At 39.8% G+C, this 26,425-nt stretch overlaps 1 protein-coding gene across 6 annotated transcripts in view; it reads left to right on the top strand.

Moving 5' to 3' along the window:
* MMD (monocyte to macrophage differentiation associated) overlaps positions 1 to 26,425 on the top strand; it is an 84,007-nt gene that overhangs the window by 45,574 nt on the left and 12,008 nt on the right. Inside the window, exon 1 of one of the 6 annotated variants that reach the window (XM_061615307.1) lies at positions 5,891 to 6,062. The exons of 1 other annotated variant lie outside the window; for it this stretch is intronic. In XM_061615307.1, coding sequence (XP_061471291.1) covers positions 5,983 to 6,062 — 80 coding nt within the window. In that variant the 5' untranslated portion in view covers positions 5,891 to 5,982. Of the gene's footprint in view, positions 1 to 5,890; positions 6,063 to 10,534; positions 10,582 to 10,608; positions 11,246 to 11,510; positions 11,543 to 13,261; positions 13,283 to 26,425 lie in introns of those variants that run through there. 4 more of the 6 variants (XM_061615308.1, XM_061615309.1, XM_061615310.1 and 1 more) reach the window with 4 other exon arrangements.

The following is a 26,425-nucleotide window of genomic DNA, read 5'->3' as shown; positions in this document are numbered from 1 at the left end:
TCACTCCACCTCACTACAACCTCTCTAACCAAGCTGGCAGAGATAGCCTCAGATGTGGTGTTGGAGAAAGCCTTCATGGTAGTGTTTGAGGACTTCAGTACCCATGCTGAGGCTAACTCAAATGGGCCAGCTCAGGACTTCATGGCCTCTGTGACAACCATGGAGATGTCTCAGTACATCACTGCTCTGACACATGTAGCTGGACATTCCCTTGACCTGGGTTTCACCACTGAGTGGATTAGTAATATTCTGCTGATTGGGGGGCTTGTCGTGAGTCTGCTGTCATGGACAGATCATTCCCTGAAGTTTGGGCTGAATGTGGCTACTTCATGCTGCAGGGGTGAGGGGCCTATTGAGATCAGGGGTCTCGAGGGGTCTTGGAGCCCTTACTTTTGGGGGAGCAGGGTCCCTATGTCTCCAGCATCTTACAAGCCACTCAGTATGAAAGAGTGTGTGTTAGCCACTGAAAAGAGCCTTCTAACATGCTTCCTTGTCTTTCCTGCTGATTGGAGCCAATCAAAAGGAAAGGATATGAGTCAGCCACTGAGAAGACTCTTTGTGGAAGCTAACACTCACCCCTGCTGATTGGCTCCTGGGGCATCTGTTATTGTGGGAGAAGGCATTAACAAGGATCTTATTCTCAACCCAGCAGCAAAAAGGGAGAAGGGTGTGTGGGTGTGACTGCCATGAAGGTACCCTGCACTCCTTCCTGAATTTGCCACTAACTACTGATTGAGCTGGTCTGCCCTCAGGGACGTATGGAATCTGAAGGATTCCTGAATTCTCTGGGGGATTCTCTAGCTGACATGGCTGGCACTCCTGTCAAGGCTCTTGCCACATTGTGGGATGGTGGGATGTGTAGAGCCATTGACATAATCACTCCTGAGTGCCCTTGCTGTCACTGTGGACCATGTAGGTCACCTGACCTAATCTACTGACCTGCATGCAATGAAACAGGAGAGTAGATGGTTAGAGCATGTGTAAATCTCAGTCTGAACTTGACAAGCATGTGTGAGGTCACATTATCACACCTACCACATGGTGGTAGCAAAGAAAGCCTACTTGTCCACCACCATTGCAAATAGCTGCCTGACAGAGCTGCAACAACTTTGGGAGGCACTTTAGGAACAAAATCACTTAGATTTGGACAGAGTTGGTGGCCACAGTTAGAGCACCCAGTAGAAAGTGTGTTTCATCTGTACTGGGTTAGTTTTGATTATTGCAGCTTCAGGGTATGGACAAGCTGCCTGAAGAAGTGCGGCCAACAACCTGCTTCCTTGACCCTTGCCCATCTTACCATAATGGGTTGACTGAGTGGGGCCAGGGAGTGATGAATACTTCATTAGAGGAGGGTAAATAAAGTACCATCTGCCTTGAAGGAGGTGGTGGAAGTGTTAAACAACTATCACCCAGTGGTGAATATCCCCTTTTGGGGCAACGTGCTTTAGAAGGTGGCAGCGGTCCAGCTTCAGGCATGCTTGGAGGAGTCTGAGTATCTGGGTCCATTTCAGTTTGGCTTTGGGCCTGATCATGACACTGAACCTGCCTTAGTATCCTTTTGGAGCAGCTCAGGGAGGTGGGGGCTGGGGGTACTGTACTTAAGTGGTTCCACTTCTACCTCCAGGGATGTTTTCAGAAAGTTGTTATGGGAGATTACAGTTCAACACCATGGGAAATTTCCTGTGGTGTCCTACAGGGTTCCATCTTGTCCCTCATACTATTTAACATCTATATGAAGCTGCTGGGAGCTGTCATCAGGAGTTTTGGAGTGAAGTGTCATCAATATGTGGATGACAACCAGAAATATATCTCTGTTCCATCGGAATCAAGAGAGGTAGTTGAGGTACTAGACAGGTGTATGGAAGCAGTAATGGGCTGGATATGGGTCAACAAACTGAAACTGAACCCTTAGAAGACAGAGGTTTTATGTGTTCAGGGTTCTCGAGTCCAGATGGGAAGATGTTCAGTTCTGAATGGGGTTTCACTCCTTTGGAAGGAGCAGGTTTGTAGCTTGGGGATACTGCTGCATCTAGAATTGTCACTTGAGGCCCAGGTGGCCTCTGTGGCTAGGAGTGCCTATTTCCCGCTCTTGCTGGTTCACTAACTAGGGCCCCTTTTGGACAGAGATGACTTGGCCCACGGTATTCTGGTAACTTCCAGTTTGGTTATTGCAATGTGCTCTATGTGGGGAGGCCCTTGAAACTACTTGGAATCTTCAACTGGCTCAAAATGCAGTAGCCAGATTATGTGCAATAAAAAGGACATCAGGATGGGCCCTAAGAATATGTTTTGTCTTGAACATTTACAACCCTCACCTGTCCTTCTGGTGTCTTGTCTTTCATCGTCCATCTATCCAAGATAATCTCTTCATGCCGTTTAGTCACAAGGCAACAATGGGTCGTATTTGGGTAGAGTCAGGAGTTTCCTGTTCTTCTGTTTATGTTTAAGAGCAATAATAAAATTATTGCCCTTTAAGCCTTCCATGACACAGATGTCATGATACATTTACTTATATCTTCAGGCAAGAGTATAACTCAGGAAAGCAAACTCAAGTCTTTCAAAAAGGAACTTGAAAAGTGGCCCAGTGTAATTTAAGATGCCTGCAGACATGAGTCAAATGACAAAGCATAAGGCACATTAGGCAGCAAGAGAGACCCATTAGCATGTAGGAACTGACTCATCTGTTCAACTGGTTTTGATTCATCATTGAACACTGACTTGAATGTTGATACATTTTATAATGGATTAGTGAGATAATCAACCAATGCTGGAAATGTATATGGAAATGTAAGGATGGGATGTAGCTGAGGGGTGGGCAAGTGTTGAGACCCTAGCATCTTTTCCCAGATCACCCCACCTTTTTATCCCTTTGTTCCCTTTTCTTCCATCCCTTCTGATTCTCACGTCTACCATTTCCTAATCTGCACTCTTTCTCAGCTACTTTCTTGCCCTCTTCCCTTTAGTTCTGTTGAGCTGTACAGCATCCTTGTGAACATACGAATGATATGCTTCCCTATGTCCTACCATCATGTTTATTATCATCTGTGCTGATTGTTGCTTACCTGTGTATGCTCACATTTATTGTTGACTCTTTGCTTCAGCACCTGATAAGCCTGACTATCTTTACCTCTTTCCTTAGCATGAAGCATGTTGGTTGCTAGGCATGCAAATAGGTCAGAGATGAGGGTGAAGATTAGAATAATGGCTTTTTTAAAAAAAATTGTGCACATGCACTATTTATTGTTTATTAAATTCATATCCCATCTTTTATCCAAGGAGGTGTATAAGATTCTCCCCCTCCACTAGAATTGCCATTCTTAAGGCTTCAGTTTTGAGTTGGTAGAGGTTAAATATATATTTATTTCACATACCACTTTTTTTCTCCTAGGAGCTCAAAGTGGTGTACATGGTTCTCCCCTACCCATTTTATCTTTACATAAATTCCAGACAAGGTTAGATGTGGATGCTGCTTTAGATAGTAAATGTTGCTGAATGTGATTGAGTTTTGCATTTTTTAAAGAAAATAAAAAGGTTATGGCCAATTTATGAATACAACATAACCTCCCCACCCCCAAAAAAACCCTTCAACAAGATAGAATGGGCTAGGTGTGGGGAGAATGATGGTCAGGCTTTGGCGCAACACAGTTGTTGATGATCTTTGGTGTAAGACTACATTTGTCAACCTGCAGCCCTCCAGATATTTTGGACTACAACTCCCATCAGTCCCAACAAGCACATACTGGCTGGGGGGCTGATGAGAGTTGTAGCCCCAAACATTTGGAGGGCACCAGGCTGATGAAGACAGTGCCCCTATTTTCAACTGTACATTTTGGAAGGTAGGTGTCATGCCCCCACCTTAGGGTTGCCAGGCTCAGGGCCTGAGACTGATCCTGTATCCTTAGGAGAAGAGAAAGCCAGCCAAGTGCAGGTGTTCTTGCAACACTGTAATGGGAAAAACCACAAGGTTGAATTATCCCTTCCCCCTACACAACTTTGAAAGATACAGAAGACCTCTTGGTTGCCGGGCCCAGCCATAGCTCCATTGCCAAGGTAATGAGGATCAGAGCTTGGAAAAGTTACTTTTTTGAACTACAACTCCCATCAGCCCAATCCAGTGGCCATGCTGGCTGGGGCTGATGGTAGTTCAAAACGGTAACTTTTCCAAGCTCTGATGAGGATGAAGCACAAAGCTCAACAAGACCCAGATATCTTCCTGGCAAAGGATGGGGGCTGAAGGAATACAACATTTGCAGCATTGCTAACAGGTATTTAAAGTTGGGTTAGATGTGGGCCATGGAGGTTTCCCCTCCCACAGATCTCTGGCTGGACATGAGAGAAACACGGGGAAGAGGAAAAGGACCAGGATACTTAAAACAAATCACTCTGAAAATAAATGAAAATACAAGTGAATTACTTCAGTTAGTCTCGGGTCAGTCCCCATGAAGGATTATGCAATGACAATACAAAACCTTGGAAATTAATCATGAAATGTAAAGCATGTCCCAAAATTGTGACAGGTATTTACAGTGAATAAATCTAATACACTTTAAAGCTTGTTTATTTAAGACAAGCCAAGTTTCTAATACATCTTGTTTTTGTAATATTACATTAGCTAGGTAATTCTGCAATGTCATTTGAAATTCAAGGCTGAGAATAAGCAATACAAACAGAAGGTAAATACTAGTGCCCTAAAACCTGCTTCCATTGTAAGTGGGCATCTGTGCCAACTTCTTGTCCTCCCCTCAGTATATCTGTTAGTCTGGAAACATGCCTGGAGTTGTATCTATCAAACCTTTTGTAAGTCGATAATAAACCTCTGTAAGTCCACAATGCAAAAATAGCAAGGAGCCTTATGCATCTTAAAAGTTAATAGATTTAATGCAATGACCTTTCCCTACAAGTTGTCAGAAAGGGGGAGAATTGCTTATTAAACTCCACAGCATAAGAAGCATGCAAGGGGAACTTTCTCAGATAATTTTGTTCTGCACAGAATCTGGATGAGCCACTAAATCATTCCTGATTACTTTGCAATAGGAAAGGCAGGATTTGTTTGCATTGGCTCGGTCTTAGCTGTCAACTGCTTGCATCTGTAAAAGTGCCAGTTCCACTGATTTTACCTGAAATAAATAACATATTTGTGTGCTTCATTGTTACAGGTGAGTATTTAGTTCCTTTCCAGCACAAAAATCCTAGATAAAGATCATTGCCTCACACCTTGATCTGTAATATTGTTGGTTTTAAAGATGACGAAGACAATGATAGCCTTTTGAAGAGAAAACCTGTTTCAGAAGGAGGAAGGCATGCAGATTCTCTCATCCCTTGCAGTTCTCTGAAAAGATCTGGGGTGTTTTTGTTTTCTCTCTTCCATATAATTCTCAATATGTAATGCCCTTTTATATAATGATATCCAAAACAAAAAATCCAATATTGCTACAAACCATTGGCAGCCAAGCACAATATATTTTCCTATATAAATGTAAGATGAATTATGACACTTCTTTTGATTCCTCTGCTGAAATATGTCATAAAACAGGTGCCCCCTACATGCGCATATGCTCCATGTACAGATGGAGAAATCAAACACTGAAGGATCTAACTTTGGTAAGCTGTTGAGCTGGCAATTGTGGGACAGTGATTGCTTTGAAAACTTCAACATTTAGCTAGGTAACAAGGTCAACTTTTGCTGTCTTGGTCATTCTACATCATACTTAGTAGCACAAAACCTCTTTCCTGACATGCTGTAGGCCTTTTCTCAAGACTACAACTTGCCAGAACAGTCACATAAGTAAGTCTTGCTCATCTCTTACTCCATACCCGTGTGGTGGGCGGACCAGTTTTTAAGTATGTCAATCACCATGTTTTGTTTTCGTTCTCATTTTTCAAGAGAGCATCGGGGGAAAGCAAGGCTTCCTGCCTGACTACTCTTCTGTTGCTTAGAAGGACTTCTACACTATCATCACCTTGGTTTTTCTGTTTTATAAAATGACTGAGAATTCCCATAGCAAAAAAAGGAAACCTTTGGCTAACAAGGAACCATCTGGGACTACAGAAAACTCATATAAGTGAGTATTCTGGGCAACAAGTTAACATTTGCAGGCAGCATCTTGCAATAGAGAGCACATCTGCATTTAGATTTGGCAACAGCAGTTTCATACTGTGCCCATTGGAAATTAGCATTCCATGTCTGCTATATCAAAAGTTGTTAATTGATCTTTATCATTCCCCACCCCTACCCCTAGGTTTGATCCCAGACTTAAAAGATCCTTATACGTAGTTTTCTGTTTGATTTAAGTTGAGCCATGTCTGCACATTTGTTCAGAGTGCTGGGATTATGGACTATGTGTGATTATTATGACTGTATAGTATACTGTGGCTTTTACATGAAATGTATAAACCTGTATCACTATCAAAAAAGTTTATGTAGGGTCTTATTGCTACTACTAACCTTTAGAATTACCACGTAAAGTTGGCTTGCAGCACTGGAAGCCCTTTTGTTTTTCTTGTTTGATCTTCCTGTCATTTGGCTTGAGCCGTCTGTGATGTGAAGGATTTGATTTGGTTATAAAGTGAAAATTGAAAAGGCAGCTGTTAGAAGAACTGCAAGGATCTCATTTCTGACTGTTTTATATAAACCTGTCACTGCCAGATTTCCATCACTCAAAATGTGCATATATAATTCAAAGTGACTGAGTTGTTCATGGGGATGGTGGAAAGCTGCAACAGAAACCTTTGTTTAACAGATTAAATGGCAACGCAAGGGTCTTCTTTTTATCTAAGGGAATGTTCTATGTTTGTCCAGTTCACCCAGGTGTGTATCTGTTGAAACATATACTGCCTTGCAATTATGAGAAATTGCAGCTTGTAATTTGATTCTCTACAAGGCAGTATTAAATTCTTTTTTTAATGGCAGTTCACTAAATCGACTAAATAGCCTCCGGAATGTGCCATCTATGACCCTGTTTATTATACTAAACTACCACACTATTCAGGAGGGAAATGGCAGTTCAACGTGTGTGTGGTTCTGTTATTCAGTTTGTACTTTTTGATTTTGATGTAATCCAAATATTTAAAGACCTAGAAAAGAAATGGTAAAGCACACACCAGAAAGAGACTTAACAAATATATTCAACAGATGAATGGTTTGAGCCTATCAGCATGGGCTATATTCAACAAATAATTTGAGAAAGGGCTGTAGCTCAGTGATAGAGCATCTGCTTTGCATGCAGAAGGCCCCAAGTTCCATCCCCCACATCTCCAGGTAGGGCTGGGAGAGATTCCTGCCTGAACCCTGGAGAGCATCTGCCAGTCAGTGTAGACAATACTGAGCTAGATGGACCAATGGCTCTGGATCAATATAAAGCAGCTTCTTATCTTCCAAAACACCATTCTTCCACTTAAAGCTTTCCATCTGTAGCATCTACTACCCCTTCCCTTTGGAGGGAAAAGCATGGAGCCTGGAATATGATATTGGCAGCCAGGGACTAGAAGAGACTGTCATAAACATCTTAAGAGTTCCTGATATATTTTTGGTGGATTTTTTTGTTGTAAGCCAATTTAGGAGCCAAACCGCTGATTTATTTATTTGTTATTATTTGATTTATATCCCGCCCTTCTTCCCGGCAGGAGCCTAGGGCGGCAAATATAGGGTATACTACATAGCAGCCTTTCCCAGCCAGTGTGCCTCCAGATGTTGTTGGACCACAGCTCCCATCAGCCTCAGCCAGCATTGCCAATGGTCAGGAAAGATGGGTGTTGTGGTCCAACAACATCTGGAGGCACACTCTTTGGGAAAGGCTGCTACATAGGTTTGACTCCTATGAAATCCTACTCAGAGTTGTCTCACTGAAATCAATGAACAGCCCATTGGTTTCAATGGGTCTACTCTGAGTATTATTTCATTGGTGTTGATTCATAACTAACAAATATTGACCATATGAGTTCCTGCAACAGCAAAGTAGTCAGGATGAAGGGTACACCAGTACATGATCTGTACCACTGCTGATGAGAGATACACCATACATTGTGATGCAGCAGATCCAGTGAATGCTAGGTGGATCTCACGTTGCAGCCAAAATAGGCACCCCTATATCCTCTTGTCCTTCCAACCATCTGGTCAAACTCTCTGCACAATGTGACATCATCATGCTGTGAGTTTCCTGGGTCCTGCTAGGAGCAGCCAGTGAAATGGAACAGGAGCTAGGTGAAACCTACAACATGACATCTCTTTACACAGGGAATTTCACTTTTTGTTAAGAACAAGAACTAGACACAGAGATACCTGTCCTCTGAATGTCTAGCTCTGTCCTTAGAAAGGGACTTGCAGCCAATCTTGGCTCACATATGCATGTACCAGCATGGCCATGATCCCTGTGTTACCAAACATATGTTTGTCTCATTCACCTATTATATTTTTGGATGTGTATTGTACTTAAAACTTAGGAGTGCACCTAAAAATGTAATGTTTGAATCAGCCTTAGGTTGCGCTGCTTCAATTATGGGCATAGCAGCACTCCTTTGCAAGTCTCACATTCACAGGATCAAGGTGTCAGTCCTAGTCAAAATAATGGGTCAAGGTGAGCTTTAGAAATGTGGTACCATCTAAGTGCTTTGGCTTCTGTTTTATAAACTGCAGACTTAAAGGGTGCAATTCCTGAGCTGCTGCTGGGAGGAAGGGTGGGATATAAATCAAATAAATAAATAAATAAATCTAATCCATGATTTGGGGTGTTTTGCATTTTTTAAAATAACAATACAAAGATTCATCACCCTTTCCTTTTCCTTTCCTCTTCACTATTGCTACCCTCATGCAATTTAATCCCGTTTGGTTCTTGCATTCTTCTTTCCCGTAGCACCTCAGAGATTACAAAACTTTCTCCCATCTTTGTCAGTTCAGCTGAAATTGATGTGTTTTGAATACTGCTGTTGCTTTGAAGCCTGATGTACACACACAAAGGGCTAACCAGGGGATGTTTTCTTTCCCCTGTCATAGAATGGAAATTCAGTCTGCTTGCCAGCATGTTAACTTTTTTCTTTAAAAGGACACTTCTGCTTGGTTGCAACTGCAAGTATGTGCACTTTGTCCTACTAAGTAAAATGCATTCAGCTGTGCCCCTCATAGAAATTATGAGAAATTAAGAAATAAATATCTTTCAAAACAATGACAGTGACTCAAAAAATACTGTAGAATGCTACATTGGATAACATTATAGGTGCCCTTTAGATGTAGGGCTGCTTATCCGCAGCCTTTCCCTCACAGCTGAAAGAATGTTTAAATGACCCAACCAAGTGGGCAGGGCTTGATTCCATGAGTCCTTCACACATGAGGGACACTATGGCAGGAGACGGGGTGCCACTTCCATGAAATAGTCTCATGCAGTTTGGGTTCTCCTCATGCTCTTGTTACTTTTAAACATTCTTCCAAATATGCAGGAGCTGCTGGCAGATCAGTGTGACTTCCATTTAACTGGGAGAATATCTGTTAGTTGTTTGGTGATGGTAGAGACCACAGTATCTGCAGCATTTGACCAGTCAATTGATGGACATCATAACCCCCTACCTTTTTCACTTTTAGACTATCATTCTATTATCTCTTCTTTGGGAGAGGCCTTTCCCACACCACTCTTTAAAAAAAAACAATTATGGTCAGTTTACTAAATGAATACAGATAGTCAGAGAAGTGTTCAAAACTGCATAATGCAGTGTTCCCCAGGTTACTGACAGCTGTGGTTGTTGAAGGCTGTAAACGTACTTAGCCACCAGATCAAAGTATTTCCATTAGCCACATCTGGAGGGGCACCGTTGATTTGCCAATCAGATGTGAAATCTCTTTGAAGCTGATTTTTTTTTAAAAAAAACAAAAACACTCCAGCTGATCCTACCAGGTTTTAACAGTAAAAAGGGGCAGAATTTGACTAGTATCATGTGTCTCTGTTTTCAGAAGAGAAAGGTGAAGATGCACTAGAAGCAACAGAACAGCGAGTGTGTTTCTATCCTAAGGCTGTATCCTGATTGAAAAAAGGCAAACTCAGGCCACTGAGCACAGTTGGTAGTCTCACTTTGTACCCCACGACTTGAACAACCTGAGGTAGAAACACACCCAAATCACTGGCTCCCGGCAGAGACGGAACAAAGGGACAAAGGGCAGTGCAGTAGATCATACAGAGATGTGCTGGGCAGCCTCTTCTGTATGTGTGTGCTTTAGTTCCTGGGAACCTTTAACTATATATAATGATGTCTTGCAGCACAGTCCTCTTTTTTTCTGAGTACTCAACCTGAGAATTACCACTATACTGTAGTATCTCTGTTTGAGGGGGGGTGAAAGGGTGTAGGAACAGGGTTGGTATGGAAAGACCACAAGAGCCACCTCTTGAAGACTTTTTACTCTTTTTTTGTCTTTAAAGGTGACCCTGTTTTAGAGTCAACAGTGAGTCACTGAGATGACTGCCCCTCTCTCTCAAGAGTGTTCCTGTTTTCAACTCTGAAAGCTCGGGAGGGACGCAGCTCCATCCCCCACCCTCCATGCAGAGCTGAAAAAATGTCTCGGCCAGCTGCCAGCGAAATGACTCCTCCTTTCACCTCCAAGTCAGTGACTGACTAACTGAGGCTAGTTCTCCTTTGAGGGAGAGAGAAACGCTGTCATGGCTCATCCTTTCTCTCAGCCCCCCTTCTTTTAATGTGGAGAGGGAGGTTTTGGATATTTCTTCATCGTTCTTTTCGCTGATGCGTTAACCGTGGTTTAAATTTATCTCCTTCACGTCTACACCACCTTCTCCCTCCACCGCGCACCCCCGCTATTGCTTCCCGCCTATTGTTCTCCCGCCGTTTTCCTCTCCTCTCCCCCCGCCCCCCGTGACTCTAAGACGTCGGCGGGATTTCTCCTCCTCTCGGCCCCGGCATCGACTGACGTCTTGGGGGCGGGTTCGAGCCGAGGCCGGCTGGGCTGTGCGCGGGTGAGAGGAGCCGGCGAGGGTACCGGTTAAAGCGGGAGTCTTGCAGCCAGCTGCTTGCTTGTCGCTCCTGCCTACCCCAGCACCACCACACACGGCGACACGGCCAAAGGCAGCCCGGGCCTCGCCGCCTCCAACTATCTCCGCTCGGGGCTGGCAAGCCAATGAGGGCCCAGACTCCGGCCCTCGCCGCCTCAGGAGCTGCCAGGAGCCCCCCGTGCCGACCTCCAGCTCGCCTGGCTTCAGGAGAGGTGGGCGGACTGGACCCCCATGCGGCGCCTCCAGGAGAAATTCAGGAGGTGAGCCTCGCAACTGACGTGCGTGCGTGCGTGTTTGTGAGAGAGACATTTAGAAAGGCAAGATCTTATGGGAGGGGGGAATAATCAGAGTTACAAGTTAACTGCTGGGATAATGTTCTCTTTTTAGAGACGAGACACGTTCAGCCTTCCATAGTCTTTATGGAGTTTTCTTTCTAAAGCCTTTGCTTTCACCCCTTGAAACTCCGTCCACTGTTTTAGGCTACAATCCAATACATATCTACTCAGCCCCATACTCAGCTGCTCAGCTCCATTGGATTCAATGGGACTTACTCCCAGGTAAGTGTGTATTGGATTGCAGCCTTAGTTTAGGTTCCCAGGCTGCCCTCTCTTAATTCCTTTTGTGGCAGGCCGCAAGAATTAAGATCACTTAATACAGATCAGATACTCCTTGCTTATCGCCCGATTAAGAATTGCGATCACTTGATACAGATCAGATGCCACCTTTCTCTTACTGATGACAGTCTGTGGGGTTAATGTCTCCTCCCACCTCCAGTTTTCTTTCTTACATTTTCAGTGCATGCTTTTAGAGAGCCTGTTGTGGTGATTTGTGGTTTGTGGAAGTAGGGGCTACATGGTCAAGATAATTTAACCTGCCTTATTATTAGCCTGTTGTGTTTGTGATAATGTCTCATGTTAATGTCTTTGTTTTTACGCAAAGTGTTGTACGATTGAAAACGGAATCGAGTGTATTTCTGGATGAATTAAGCAGCAATGAAGTAATGTGTGTATGTGGTACAAGATTAATGTAAAGTAAGAACATGTCATCCTGTATATCATGCAGTCCTTTGTCTCCTGTTTCTGTGAGTCATTTACCACTTGGACACCTGTGAGGACATTGGCTTATTCCCAAGAAATCCTTAGAAAGTTCCACACTTTAATGGATTCGATTGCCTATCTTCCCTAGGACTGGAATGGCCGCCATCTATATAGCACTCGTAATGCTAGCTATGTAAAGAAGCTGTTGAATGTGAATGTCTAAATATAGACAGAAGTTTGGGGATACTGTGTGAAACTCGGTAAACAGAGGGCAGTTGAAGTGTATAATCTGAACATGACTTTTCCAGGATGGCTTGGAAAGAGTTTCATGTCTTGCAGGAACTGTAGAGCAGTGCATGTGACAAAGATGCCTCTTTTCAGTTAAACTTTCCCCGATGAAGAGCTTATAATGTATTGGATTTTATGAATAAGCTTAGTTTTGCATGTTGTATTTCCATTGATGGGGTGCATCCTTCATGCTTTGCTCAGACAAGAACAGTTCATGTTACTACAGTGTTGGAATGCATAATAAAATTCCATTGGTTTTTGTAAGTAGCTATATAATGAGATGTTCCGTCCTTCTAGAAAATAAAACAAATATGTTGGAGTATTCCCACATTGTGCTGATGGGATTTTAAGTGTGACTTTGTAAACAATAGAATAAGGAGAGAAGCGCTGGAAATGTATTCTGTGTCCAAAGAATCTTTGTTTTCATGCATCTAGCCAGAAAGTAATAATCTCCAAGATGACTGGCTAAACACATTTATCCCCAGCACAACATTTGTCTCAACAAAAATGCATTTACTCCAAATATATTTGTCTCAACCTCTGTTGTGGTTTTTCTCTCTTTTCTCCAGACTTGGGGTTAGCTATACATTCTTAACTGCTCTCTTTCCCAAGAGTGCTGTCATTGGCCCGAGGAAGGCAAATGCTCCTGGCCCTAGCTGGCTATGAAAAGTATCTGTAGTTCAAACTCCCACACTAATTTCACCTTCTTGCTTCTCTCCACTTCTTCCTTCTCTCCACTTCTTCCTGGGAGTCTGTTTTTCCCCCTGTGACTACCATGATATTCCCTCCCCTGCCTTTTTGGTTCAAATACACTTTGAGAATGAGAGCTGAGATTCTGGGATTTACAGAGAATGTGGGCATCTCATATTGCACTCAGTTGCTGTTTTATGGGCTGTACACATGCAAGTAGAAGTCATGCCTGCATAATTTTCTTTCAGAAAAACAGGCATCTGATGACTGATGAGAGAAGAGGTGATTATATCACTTTGCTTTTAGGAAGGAAATAGATCGTGGTGAAAGATGAGGCTTTTCTGTGTTCCTAAGTGGGTGAAAGTTCATATATCCTGTGTTTGTCATATTCGTTTTGGTTGAACTAGGCTTCTCTTTCACGTATGGCTGTTGGAGAGGGTTTTCAGCATTTTTTCATGTCTCTTTTCTGAATGACTGACTGCAATGAGACAGGATTCATCTGTTTGGACTATTTTTATGATCTAGAACTGGGAAAAGAGGGCAGTGGAAGAAAGTAAAAACAATTTAGCAATCTGTAAAGAGGATCAGAAATAGACTCTTGCTCAAATTGGGTCATTTCTGTGCAGAAATGTGTTGATTCAGAAATGAGACTTAAGATGCTAGTAGGAATGTTTTGTATTGTATAAAAGGGCCAGTGGTTTTTTTTGGGGGGGTGATATTTGCAGAGTATAGCTACTTTAATGCTTGAGAAATATATGTATGATTTTTTTTTGAAAAGTAGTAAATTAAATAATTAAAGCATGGGAGAGGGAAGCATAGTTTAATTAGGAGCATGATTGAACCCGTTTTGTATAAAATTCACCCCCAGGTTGATAAGCATGTCTCTGTTTGTTTTCCATATCAGACATGCTGAAGGTTTGTCTGTCTCCTTCCTCTTGATTTCCCAGTTGTTTCATTCTTATTTTGAGCAGTCTCTTAAGAACATTCCCTTTCTCTTTGCATGTTTGAATCTGGAACTGTTGCTTTTGGGCAAGTAGGTATATTGTTAAAATGCTGTCCTGGGATCCTACTGGGAGGGAGGGTGGTATGTAAATTTAATAAATAAGTAATAAAATTTGGGCTCAAGTAAGAAGGCAAATGATGGGTATGGCAGTGTTGTATGTGTGACACATGCCAATTCACTTTTTAACACCTTTTCTGGGAGATATCAAAAGTAAGTTGTTCTCTGAATAGACCATTAAAATCAGTGGGGCCAAGTTAGTCATGTCCATTGATTTCAGTGGGTCTCCTCTGAGTATGACTAACATTGGATACAACCTTTGTTTTGGAGAGGTTGCTTGGATTAGAATGTTTTTGGCCAGAGTCAGAAACATCTTCCAAGTACATAGGCTCCAGCACCCAAATCCTCAGAGCCAGTATAAAATGTCTGTGTACCAGCCTTGCAGAAAACAGTGTTTTTACTGCGTGGCTTCAGACATGATATCTCTTAAAGAAAGCTAAAGCAACACAATGGTTATTCTGCTTTCCATTCTACAATGGACTCTAACCATTGGTAGCCATTAAGTTAGGACTCTATCATGGTAAGACTCTGATGACCAAATTAGGATACAAATTCTTCTAAGGCACCTTGCAAAAAAAACTTTTTAAAAACCACAAAAACACATAAAAAACCAATGGGATTCTTCCTGCAGCTGTTGGTGGTGGAATGACCTTGTGATGCGGAGGAGATAGTCTAGCTGGTATTTTGCTTGCCTCCCTCCCTGTCTCCTTAAACCCTTGGAACAGTTGATGGTAGGTTGCCCTGTGGAGCGGAGGGCAAAGTCCTTTTGGAGTATGCTCTGAAATCATCTGTGCCTGCCTTTCTCTGGCTTGGGTACCAAGTTATGTCTGTATGGGCCTTCCAACCTCTTTCAATTGTCTATGCAAAGAGCATAGAATACAATCTTTTTTTGTAAACAGTGTTTATTATTTTAAAGTATTTATCTTCCATTCATTCATAATGGCTTTACATAACCATCAGAACATCACCGTGGATGAATAAAAAGAATAGATCAACATATAACATTAACAAAAAATAATCCACAACCAAACATTTGGTGTGCACTTCACTTTTGGAGGAGAGAACATAGTAAAAATATTTAATAATAAAGACTGTGAGAGATGGTATTTGACCTCTGTAGGCCAATTGGATATGGGAGCAACTGTGATTTGAATCGCAACCGGAACAAATATCAGAGGATAACTAATTATCATAAAACCTGAACATTTAAGAAATAAAATAAAAATATTGTATTTCTATCTAGAAATTATTATCCCTTTAAAAGATAGGCAGTCATTAATCCATATGTGTTTATTGGTTTAAATACATGCTTGAATCTAAGGAGGAAGATTCCAGTTATGTCATCTGGCAGGAGGCTGTTGCAAGACTGCAGTATCTGGTCTTTCAGTTAGTTTAGCCAAAATAGATTCCTTTAAACAGGTATATCTTTATGGATAACTTTATGAAGCAGCAAACCTGTTGGGAGCAGGGGAGCAGTAGATAAAATAATACATTCTTTCAAGGTTTTGGCCCCCACAAAGAACATTAATAAAAATATAGAAGTGGAGGGAAGTTGAAGATAATATTTCAGCCTGCCACACATTTATAAAATAGATTAGGGAGGCGCTTTTTCCACCCGAGGGCCGCATTTCCTTCTGGGCAGCTGCCTGGGAGCCACTTGCAGTGCTGGGTGGGGCCAGAGGCACAAGTGAGCAGAGTATTGTAATGAATGTAAATTTAACTTTGGACAGTGGGCTAGTTTCTCCACACATTTACATATCCCTCTCTATCCTCTATCCATCCAGGCAAGCAAGAGGCATTATCGGAGTTCAAGGACACATTCCAGCCAGACAAGTACACTCAAGGAGAGGGTGAAAGAGCCAGGAGAGGGTGTGGCTGGGGTAAAGAGCCTAATAAGAGTCTTGAAGGCTAGAAAGAGGTATTTCAGAGTTAAGAGTAAAGCAGAATCATTCGTCACACTCACGAAAAGGCAGCATCACACTTGCCAAGGCAAGTCATGGCAGACAGAATTGTTGAAGCCTGAGCTTGTGTAATTTAGTAACTGTATCTGGAGCACTATTTGCCAAACAAAGATCTGGGTGTTCTCCTCAGATGAGGCTTTTGGCAGCCGAGGGCAGCTTGGGGTATAAATTCCTGATACATAAGATTATATGTATTTAGACCATTTTTTGTCATTAGCTTTCCAAATTATGAAGTACTATCCTGATTGTATAGCACAGCTGATATTGGTCTTACAAACTGAGGCTGGTATAAAAAGCAGTTAAGGAAAACCAGATCTTTCCCTTGCTTCCAATGCCATTTAAAACTTGACTCTTTTTTCAGTGTGCATGCTGTGCAGGAGACATGTACAATGACTTATATAAACTCCTGTGTGTGACTTCTGTGGCACAACTTAATAGATTTTGTATGAATACCCATTTCCCCTTCTATTTTGTGTATTATTCCCCTTCCATAGTTTTTGTCTCTCTCAGATGATGAACCTTTGGGCAAAGTCTGCCTTTAGGAAAAAAGTGTGTATAGCTCTTCAAAACTATTGTTAAAAATAGAAACAGGATGTTGTCAGTCTTATAACAAAGTTCAAAGGCGGTTCTTGAAACAAATTAAACACAAGAGTTTATATATTTGTTAAGGCTGCAGTTCTAAACAAATTTACTAGGGGGTGAGCCCCACTGAACACAGTGGGACTTTCAGTACTATCCTATACATGTTAACTCAGAAGTAAGATGGGTTTTTTCTTTTATAATTGCTGGTATTTGCAGTCATATCACTTTGGTTGACAAATGATCAACTACTAGATTGATTCTGTGGTCCTGTGTTGGTATGTTTCCAAATTTTGGATGGACTAAAACAACCTGGTATAGAATGTGTACAAACGTATCTACCCTGTGGCAGCGTAATTTTTGAGAGTGAGCATTTTTAGTGCAAACAGCTATTCATTTACTTCTTAAAAACCATCACTTCACTGATGCGGTTTCAAGCATGAAATTTTCCAAATGGCACTGGAACTATAGTTGTTTATATTTTTTTTTAATAATTTTTATTCAAATTTTTCAAAAAAAAACAAACAAAACAAAGTCAAAAAAACATACAACAAAAAATAAAAATAAAATAGTTGACTTCCGATTTGTCGCAGATCAGCTATAAGTATATAATATACATCAAACCTGTCCCTTAATGTATACATACAGAATCCCTTTTCTCCATAGGCTGTCTTAGTTAATCGTCAAATCCCAGTATCATCATTTTATTTTGATCTTTCAACAAAAAGTCTAAGAGAGGCTTCCATTCCTTAAGAAATGTATCTGTCGATTTTTCTCTAAGTAGAGATGTCAATTTATCCATTTCTACTAATTCCATTAATTTCAATAGCCATTCTTCCATTGTTGGTGTTGATTCCATTTTCCACTTTTGTGCATATAATAATCTTGCTGCCGTAATCATATATAATATTATTCTTCCATATTTCTTTTCTATTTGTTTATCCATAAAACCCAATAAAAAAAATTCTGGTTTTGACTGAATATTTATCTTTAGAATTTTTTGCATCTTCCTACCTATCTGTGCCCAAAATGATTTTGCCTTTTTACACAGCCACCACATATGATAAAATGATCCTTCTTGTTGTTTACATTTCCAACAAACATTAGAAACATTACTATACATTTTTGACAACTTTTCTGGAGTCATGTACCAACGGTACATCATTTTATAAAAATTTTCTTTAAGATTATAGCATAGTGTAAATTTCAAGCCTTTTTTCCACATATTTTCCCATTGATCCATTTGTATGTTATAACCAAAATTTTTTGCCCACTTTACCATACACTCTTTTACTTGTTCTTCCTCCATATCCATTTTCAGTAAGAGTTTATACATTTTTGCAATTATATTTTCATCATTTGTACACAATCCTATTTCAAACTCAGATTTACTTATTTCAAACCCATACATTTTCTTGTCCATTTTATATCTTTCTAACAATTGTAAATAGGCAAACCATTGAAAACTATATCCTTCCTTTGTCAGTTGTTCTCTCTCTTTCATTATATATTCTCCATGTACATTTTCTAATAGTTCTTGATAAGTTAACCATTTCTCTTTTCCAGCCATTTCTCTTCTGTAAAACGCTTCTTGACTTGAGACACATAATGGTATTTTCGAATAAAGCCTTGGTTTATATCTATTCCATATTTTCAACAGAGGACGTCTTATAAAATGATTGTTAAAGTCTACATTTACTTTTACTTCGTCATACCATAGATATCCATGCCATCCCCACTTCAAATTATGGCCCTCCAAATCCAATAGTCTTTTATTCCTTAATAAGATCCATTCCTTTATCCAGACTAGACAGCAGGCAGCAAAATAAAGTCTCAGATTTGGTAATCCCAGTCCTCCTCTTTCTTTGGCATCTTGTAGTAGTTTAAATTTAACTCTTGGTTTTTTTCCTTGCCATACAAATTTAGAGATATCTTTTTGCCATTGTTTAAAAGGTAAATCAGAGGATATTACAGGTATTGTTTGAAACAAAAACATCATTCTCGGTAATACATTCATTTTTATCACAGATATTCTACCCATTAATGACAATTGTAGTTTATCCCATTTTAGCAAATCTTTCTTAATCTCTGTCCATAATTTTTCATAATTATTATGAAACAACTTTGAGTTTTTATTTGTCATAATGATACCTAAATATTTCAACTTTTTCTCTATTGTAAAATCTGTCTTGTCCATTAACTCTTTCTGATCCCTTAAAGTTAAATTTTTCACCAACATCTTTGTTTTTTGATTGTTGATCTTAAATCCTGCTAACGGTCCAAATTCTTTTAATTTGTCCATCAATACATTAATTCCTTCCAAAGGGTTTTCTAGTACAATTATCAAATCATCAGCAAATGCTCTCAATTTATATTCTTCTTTTTTTATCTTTAATCCCGAAATTCTTTTATCTTGCCTTATATCTCTAAGCAGCACTTCTAAGACCAGAATAAATAAAAGGGGAGATAAAGGACATCCCTGTCTTGTACCCTTTTGTATTTCACATGAATCCGTTAAATCTCCGTTAACAATTATCTGAGCCTTCTGAGATGTATAAATCGATCTAATCCATTTTATAAAATTGTCTCCAAAATCCATTTGCTCCAAAACCTGAAACATAAATTTCCAATTCAAATTATCAAATGCTTTTTCAGCATCTAAAAAAATCAAAGCTGCTTGTTTATCATTTCGTTGTTCTAAATATTCCAACACATTCAAGACATTCCTGACGTTGTCACGTAATTGTCTTTTAGGTAAAAACCCTGATTGATCTTCCTGAATAAATTGTTGCAATATTATTTTCAATCTTTCTGCCAAAATCATTGTAAAAATTTTATAGTCATTATTCAATAGAGATATTGGTCGATAATTTTTTGTTTTAGTTAAATCTTGCTCCTCTTTAGGTATTAATGTTATATTAGCATTTTTCCAACTATCCGGTATCTTTCCCTCTTGCAGAATAAGATTCATTGTAGACTGTAAAGGTAGCAAGAGTTCTTCCTCCAAACATTTATAATACATTGCAGATAACCCAACTGGTCCTGGCGCCTTTCCTAATTTACTTTTGTTTATAGCTTCAGATATCTCTCTTGACGTAATAGGGCCATTAATAGCTTGTCTCTGAAAGTCTGTAATTTTAGGCAAATTCTGTTTAGATATATACTCTTCTATTTTTTCAGATGGAATTTCCTGACACTTGTACAATGTTGAATAATATTGATGAAAAATCTTTTTGATTTTTACATTATCTGTCAGCATCTCATCTCCTTCTTGTATCTTTAAAATAATATTTTTTTGACGTTCTTTTCTTAATTTATATGCTAACCATTTCCCAGGTTTATTTGCAAATTCAAAAGTCCTTTGTTTAGCAAAATTTAGTTTCCTTTCAATTTCTCTAACTGTCAGCATTGATACTTGCTTCTGTAACATTTTAATTTGATTTACAATAGAAACTTTAGTTGGATTCTTTTTCAATTCTTCCTCTTTTTGTTTTATTTCTTCCAAAATTAATTGCATTTTCTGTTGTTTCTTTTTTTTTAATTCAGAGTTACATTTAATAAAATATCCCCTCATAAATGCCTTACTTGTATCCCAAACGATATTTTCACTTGTTCCTTTATGTAAATTATGTTCAAAAAACTCTTTTAATTTCTTCTTACATTCTTGTACTACTTTGTCATTCTGTAATAAAGATTCATTTAGTCTCCATCTAAATCCAAGATTTTTTTTTTTTAAAGTTAATATCACAGGATTGTGGTCCGAAAAAGTTTTTGGTAATATATCCATTTTAAAAATATCCTTCGCTAGGATTTTAGACATCCAAATCATATCAATCCTCGAGAATGTTTTGTGTCTTTCTGAAAAATAAGTAAATTCCTTTGCGTTATTTATATATCTCCAGGTATCCACCAATTCTAAATGTTCCATCAGTTCAAAGCAAATCTTCAGTAATTTACCCTGTGTCTCTTTGATATTTTTTTCAGAAAGCCTATCAATTTTTGGTGAGATTACCCCATTCCAATCACCCATGACACACCAATGATCGTATGAAAACTCTGTCAATTTTTCCATAAGTCCTGTGTAAAACCTTGTTTTATCTTCATTGGGGGCATAAATACCCACTATCAAAATGTTTGTACCCTGTAAAGTAATTTCAACCCCCACAAATCTACCACTATCATCCAGTAATACCAATTTAGGAAGCAATTGTGGGTTAATGTAGAGAACAACTCCATTTTTTTTTTTTTGGTCCAGCCGAAATAAATTCTTCACCCAAATTTTTACAAATCAAATATTTGGAATCTTTCTTCTTAATATGAGTTTCTTGTAAACAAATTATATCCAATTTTAATTTTTTCAAATAATGAAACACTTTCTTTCTCTTCTGCGCCGTGTTGGCTCCATTTATATTCCAAGTTAGATATTTGTAATCCATCTTTAAGCGTGTATTTTAAAATGTGTCTGATGCTCCTTTTAATCCATCATCTTCCTTCCCCTCCTCTGCATATCCTTGTTGACTTTGTTCCCCAGGAATTATATCCATATCTTTGAGTTTATCTTCATCCATATCTTTTGAAGCTTTTCTCAAGAAGTCCCTTGCTTTTTGAACAGTATTCAATCTATATTTCTGTTGTCTGAATGTAAAGATCACTCCTTCTGGAACATCCCATCTAAATTGAATTTTGCGTTGTTTAAGTTTTTCTGTAAGGAAAGCATATTCTTTTCTCTTACGTAAAAGTCTAATAGGAATTTCTTTCATCACCAGTATTTCCTTACCATCAATTTTAAAGGTATTTTTAAAGTGTTGCTGTAATACCATATCTCTGGTTGTCTTCTTCATAAAGTGAACAAGCACATCTCTTGGAGTTTTTTTCATTGTTGCATATCTGGAATTAATTCTATAAACTTTGTCTATTTCAAATTCCATCCGATCTTCATTCAAATCCAGAAATTTTACTAAAGCATTAACAATTTTATCTCTGATGTCTTCACCTGTTTCCTCAGGGATTGCACGGAATCTCAAACAATGTTCTTTATTTCTCATTTCAGTCACAGCCATATAGTCCAAGTTTTTTTCTAATTCCAGATTTAATATATCTGTTCTATTCTCCAAGATTTGTACCTTTTCTTTAGTATTTTTTGCATCCTCCTTTATTTGCCCAATTGTCCCTTTAATCTCATCCACTTGTGTTTTAATATAGTCTTTTATATCCATCAATTCAGTTTTCATTTCCTGTTTTATATCATTAATCCCTTCCATTATTTTTTGAAACATATCTGGGGGTATAGCCCCTTCCTGTGGGTCAATAGGACCTCTTCGCTCCTGGGCCTTAGTTGCTTTTTTAGTTGTCATTTTCAAAAGAAGCCTTTAATTTCTGATATTAACCACTGTTCCAAAACCTAGAGGCAGTCTGTTTCTTTTTTTTTCCTCCACCAACGAAAGAGTTAATATTCCAGGCCTGTTATTATAGTCCAGCCAGCACAGCACAGTTCTTATCTACGTCCAAGAATGCAAAACAATTCTGGTTCCCAACACCAAACGATTAGTAACATATACGAACAGCAGATTCGTCCAAAAAAAAAATAGTCCAAGGAGAAAAATAGTCCAAAATATATTTCCATCAAATAATAATTACCTCTCATCTGTTTTTAAACTTTAAAACTCCAAATTCAGGCCAGCTTTTTGTCGTAAAAAAAATATATAAGTTGTTTACATTTTCTTTCTTCCTTAATTATATTTAAAAGAGAAAAAGTATGACTCACCCAGGTTTCTCAGTTGCTGATTCGTAAACAAATCTCTTTTATTGTAGTAATTTAAGCCAAATGATAAGATTTAGACAGAAGTAGGCTCGCTGGTTAAGGACGTTTTTTTAAGAAGAAAAAAAAACGCTTCGCTTTTTTCCAGTACAGCTTGCATGGAAATCCTGACTCCGTCTTCAGCCGATCGGCATGCCTTCTTATCTCAGGGATTTCCTGATCAATTCCAGCCGCCGACAGCTCAACGAAGTCTTGTGGAAAATCTGATCGGTTCTCCTATACCTTGGAGAACATTTAAGCCAGTCAAAGTTTCCTCTTGGCTGGCTTTTAACCTGAAAAAAGCTTCCTCTGAGGCAGAGATCTCTCAGAGACAGTCACCAGCTGAGCACTCACTTCCGGGAAGTCCCGGAACTATAGTTGTTTATAGAGAGTAGCACAAATTATATGCATGTCTTGCAAGTAAATTAAAGTATATGCAGCTCACTAGTATATGCAGCTAATATGCATTATGAAACTTGTAAATATTTGATCACCCAGTAAAGTAGGGAAATAGTATTTTTGTGCTATTCAGATATGACACTGAGGAACAGAAAGAAGATAACCTAGGGATGAATAGAAAGATCTGCATAAAATTTTATTTTCAGATGCAAAATTATTCCTAGCAAATGGTGTTTGAATGGCCACTGTGAGACAGGCAGTAATACTGAGGTCCTTACTTAGAAACACTCATACTATTTAAGGCTACGATTCTTATAGCTCAGCCTAAATATATATATATATATATATATATATATATATATTAAAACCCATTGAGTTCAGCAAGATGTACTTCCCAGTTGGCCAAACAAATTGAGGGTTTTGGGTTTAACTAGTCTCTTTGGCACTCTTGCCGGTTTGCAACAGCAACACATTAAGTCTCTGGGGTTTTGCACAAGTGGAATGAAATGTGTTGCATACGTTCAGGACACAGTTGCATATTTCAGGTTGAAATACAAATCTGGTCCTCATGTTTGTTTAAGGGCACTTTAATGAAACACTTCAGTGTGCCATCTCCCTTGAAGACTGAGACATCAGAATGAAAGTTAATGTGCATGTTAGTATGTATGCTAGGACAATTTTCTACACTTTGAGTACAAACCACAGGTAAATCCCATGTCATTTTCAAAATGAGCCAGAAAAAAAGGCAAAATGGATTGATTGTAGTAATACTGTAATATACTGTAATATAATATATGCCTTGGAGATTGAGAAATTGGAATGAACGTTGGTGGGTACATTGTTATAGATTTCATGTGAATGTCTGAGCTTGGGTCCCACCCATTTCGCAAGGACCAGAAGCGAGTGAGGTTTCTCAAACACTGCACTTTACTACTGTTACTGTGTGGAATGTTGCTGGATTGCTCCAGATTATCTTTTAATACTCATATGAACAGAATGAGCAAAAGCATTGTTGCACCACTTTGATAAACACTTCAGACTATACAATTTTTTTTAAAAGGGAATTTGCTAGCATGATTGCTTACATGTAGCCCGGTCTTTGTGGAGATGCAACTGGTATGCATAATTTCTTAATTCTATAGTTTGGGATGTTTCTTTTTAAAGTATCCCCACTGGATTAATAAAAAACTGAACTGTCTACTTAGTATTTTCAAAAGAGTTTGTAGGCCTTACTTGGAAAATCATTTGACAACTGGACATGTATTTGTTTTATTTAACAAGATATCTCTACTGCTTTATTGTAGAAAACTTCTAAGCAGTATACAAAAAGCATGAAAATTATCAGTTAAGTATTTAAAAATATTGTTGAAACAAAACAGCAACAGACTAAAAAGATTTAGAAAATCAACATCTGTGTCTCTGGATAGGCTTGCTATTTATGTAGTTTATGTATTCAAAAAGTGCAAATAAGCACTGGTCTGTAAGAAACTATGCTGTGGTGTTGGTTGTCCACTGTAGGTGAGTGAGGGCTCATCAAAATGGAGTGGGATAATCCACGTTTTCTATATCCGGTTCGTCATCTGACAGTCCTCACTTTGCCTGTTCGTTTGCTCTTTCCCAATAAGAAAAAACACCTTTTTTGCACCCACACACGCAACGAGAGGACCCATACTTCTTCTTGCTTTTCCCCAGCTCTGCCCATAACACTCCCCCCCTATCAGCCAATTGGTCTGCAAAAATATGACGTATGCTCCTCTCCCTCTTTGCAACAAAGCACAAGAAGGCGCATGCGCTTGAACGTACGAGCGCGGAAGTTTGAATTTCCTGATGGTTTGGTAGTAGTGACTGTAATGGAGTTCCTTGTCACTCACCACTCTGGAGCAGCGCCGGCTGGGGTGTGTGTCTCCAGGTGCCCCTGACCATCCAGGGGGATTGTGGGCAGTGCCAGGGATCAGTGCTTGTAATCACCGGACAAATCCCCCCGTAACCCTTGGGCTCATTCACTGCAGGGTTCAGCCCCAGACCGTTACGCGGCTCGGCAGCAGGAATGCTGCCCCTGAGGGAAGCAAACAGCACCCCCTCCACGGGTGGCCGCTGTTGGCTCGGGCAGGGAATGCGGGCAAACAGCCCCGCGTGCTGCTGTGTCAATCTGCACTGAAGCGACCAGTTCAGGCTTTGCAGTGTTCCCTCTGATAAAAGAAACATGCAAACCAATTATATGCCTATAATTCCTGTATTTTTGTTTGTTTGTATTTGCGATATTTTGCAAAACCAACTGTATGCTTTTCTACCTTTAACGTTTCTGGAGATACACATGATTGCAATTCCACTTACTTCTCCAGAACAGCAAGTAACGATGTGTCATGTCTAGGAAGGTAGACCACCAGTCTCTATGGTTGCGGGTGGCTGAGACGCTCTAGCAAACCACTTATATGCCAATAATTCCTGTCGGTTTTTTGCTTGTATTTGTGATATTTCGCAAAAGCCACTGTATGCTTTTCAGCTCAGCTGGGCTGTGGAGAACCTGCAGGCTGTGGTTGAAATTGACAAGACTCAAAGAGAGTAGCCTTGCAGGCAGGAAAGCAAAATTAACTAAGGGTGGGTGAGTGTCTGTAATCCAAGAGGAAAGCCTCTATTTCTCTTCTCCCCCCCTCTCCCTCGACTCTGGATGCCTGGAAGCAAAGACCAATACGTTCAAGAAGGGCATTTGATGCGTGAGGGGTGAGGGGTGGGAGGTGGAGGTTAGGCAAAGGTAAATATTTTCTCCCTTGAAACAGTTTCCAAACAACCACAATTGCAGATCTCAGCCTGAGCGGCTGCCCATTTTGCAGGCTGGCTAAAAATTAACCACTGTTGCTGCTTCTGTGCAAATGCGCTTTTTGCATCTGTGCAGTAGAAGTAGCAGGGCCCCTCCCCAACACCACACCATTGCTCTGATAGGTTCCTTTTTCCCGGGCTTTCCCCGGACATTCGAGCACATGTGCAACAGTGGAAATATGTGATTGGCTGAGAATGAGGGAAGGGATATGGGGAACCACCCAAGAACCGCCCATCAAATGCCCACAGCTGTAAAGTCCGTGGTATTGCATCCGAGCGCCTGAAGGTACAGCGGATGATTCCTGGTTTAAAAAAGCAAATCGCATGATTTGCGGTATTGCAGGAGTGGATTTAACCGCGTGAAAATGCGCAAAAACACGCGGCGTCATATGGATGACCGAAAAATAATGAAAACACAAAGCGATCATGTGACACATTTTACAGTCGTCTGGATGAGCCCTGAGTTTGAGTTCATTGTATTCTTAGTGGTGATTGTAAAAGGTTGTCTTGGTGGTGCGATACCAAAACAACAGATGAAACCAATTTCTCATCTACTTGAGACAAGAACATCCCCCCATATGTGTCCCTACTCTGTCTCCCCCCTCCTGTTGTGGAAAGTAAAGTATATGCAACTTCATTTAATCATTGCTCCCTTGCCTCTGTTCTTCCCTTGAATCAGAACTCCTAAGGGCAGAGCCCTGTCCTTTGCATATGTTTCTTTGCAAACCACCAAGTAAGTAATTGGTGGTACATGAATAAAAAAATAAAAGGATTGTGTTAATGAAGGAAAAAAATAGAAAACAAGATTCCTG

The sequence above is a fragment of the Rhineura floridana genome, chromosome 3 (genome assembly GCF_030035675.1).
Source record: "Rhineura floridana isolate rRhiFlo1 chromosome 3, rRhiFlo1.hap2, whole genome shotgun sequence".
Classification (NCBI taxonomy): domain Eukaryota; kingdom Metazoa; phylum Chordata; class Lepidosauria; order Squamata; family Rhineuridae; genus Rhineura; species Rhineura floridana.
Note: the sequence above shows the minus strand (reverse complement) of the source record. Positions and strands in the feature narration are given on the sequence as shown.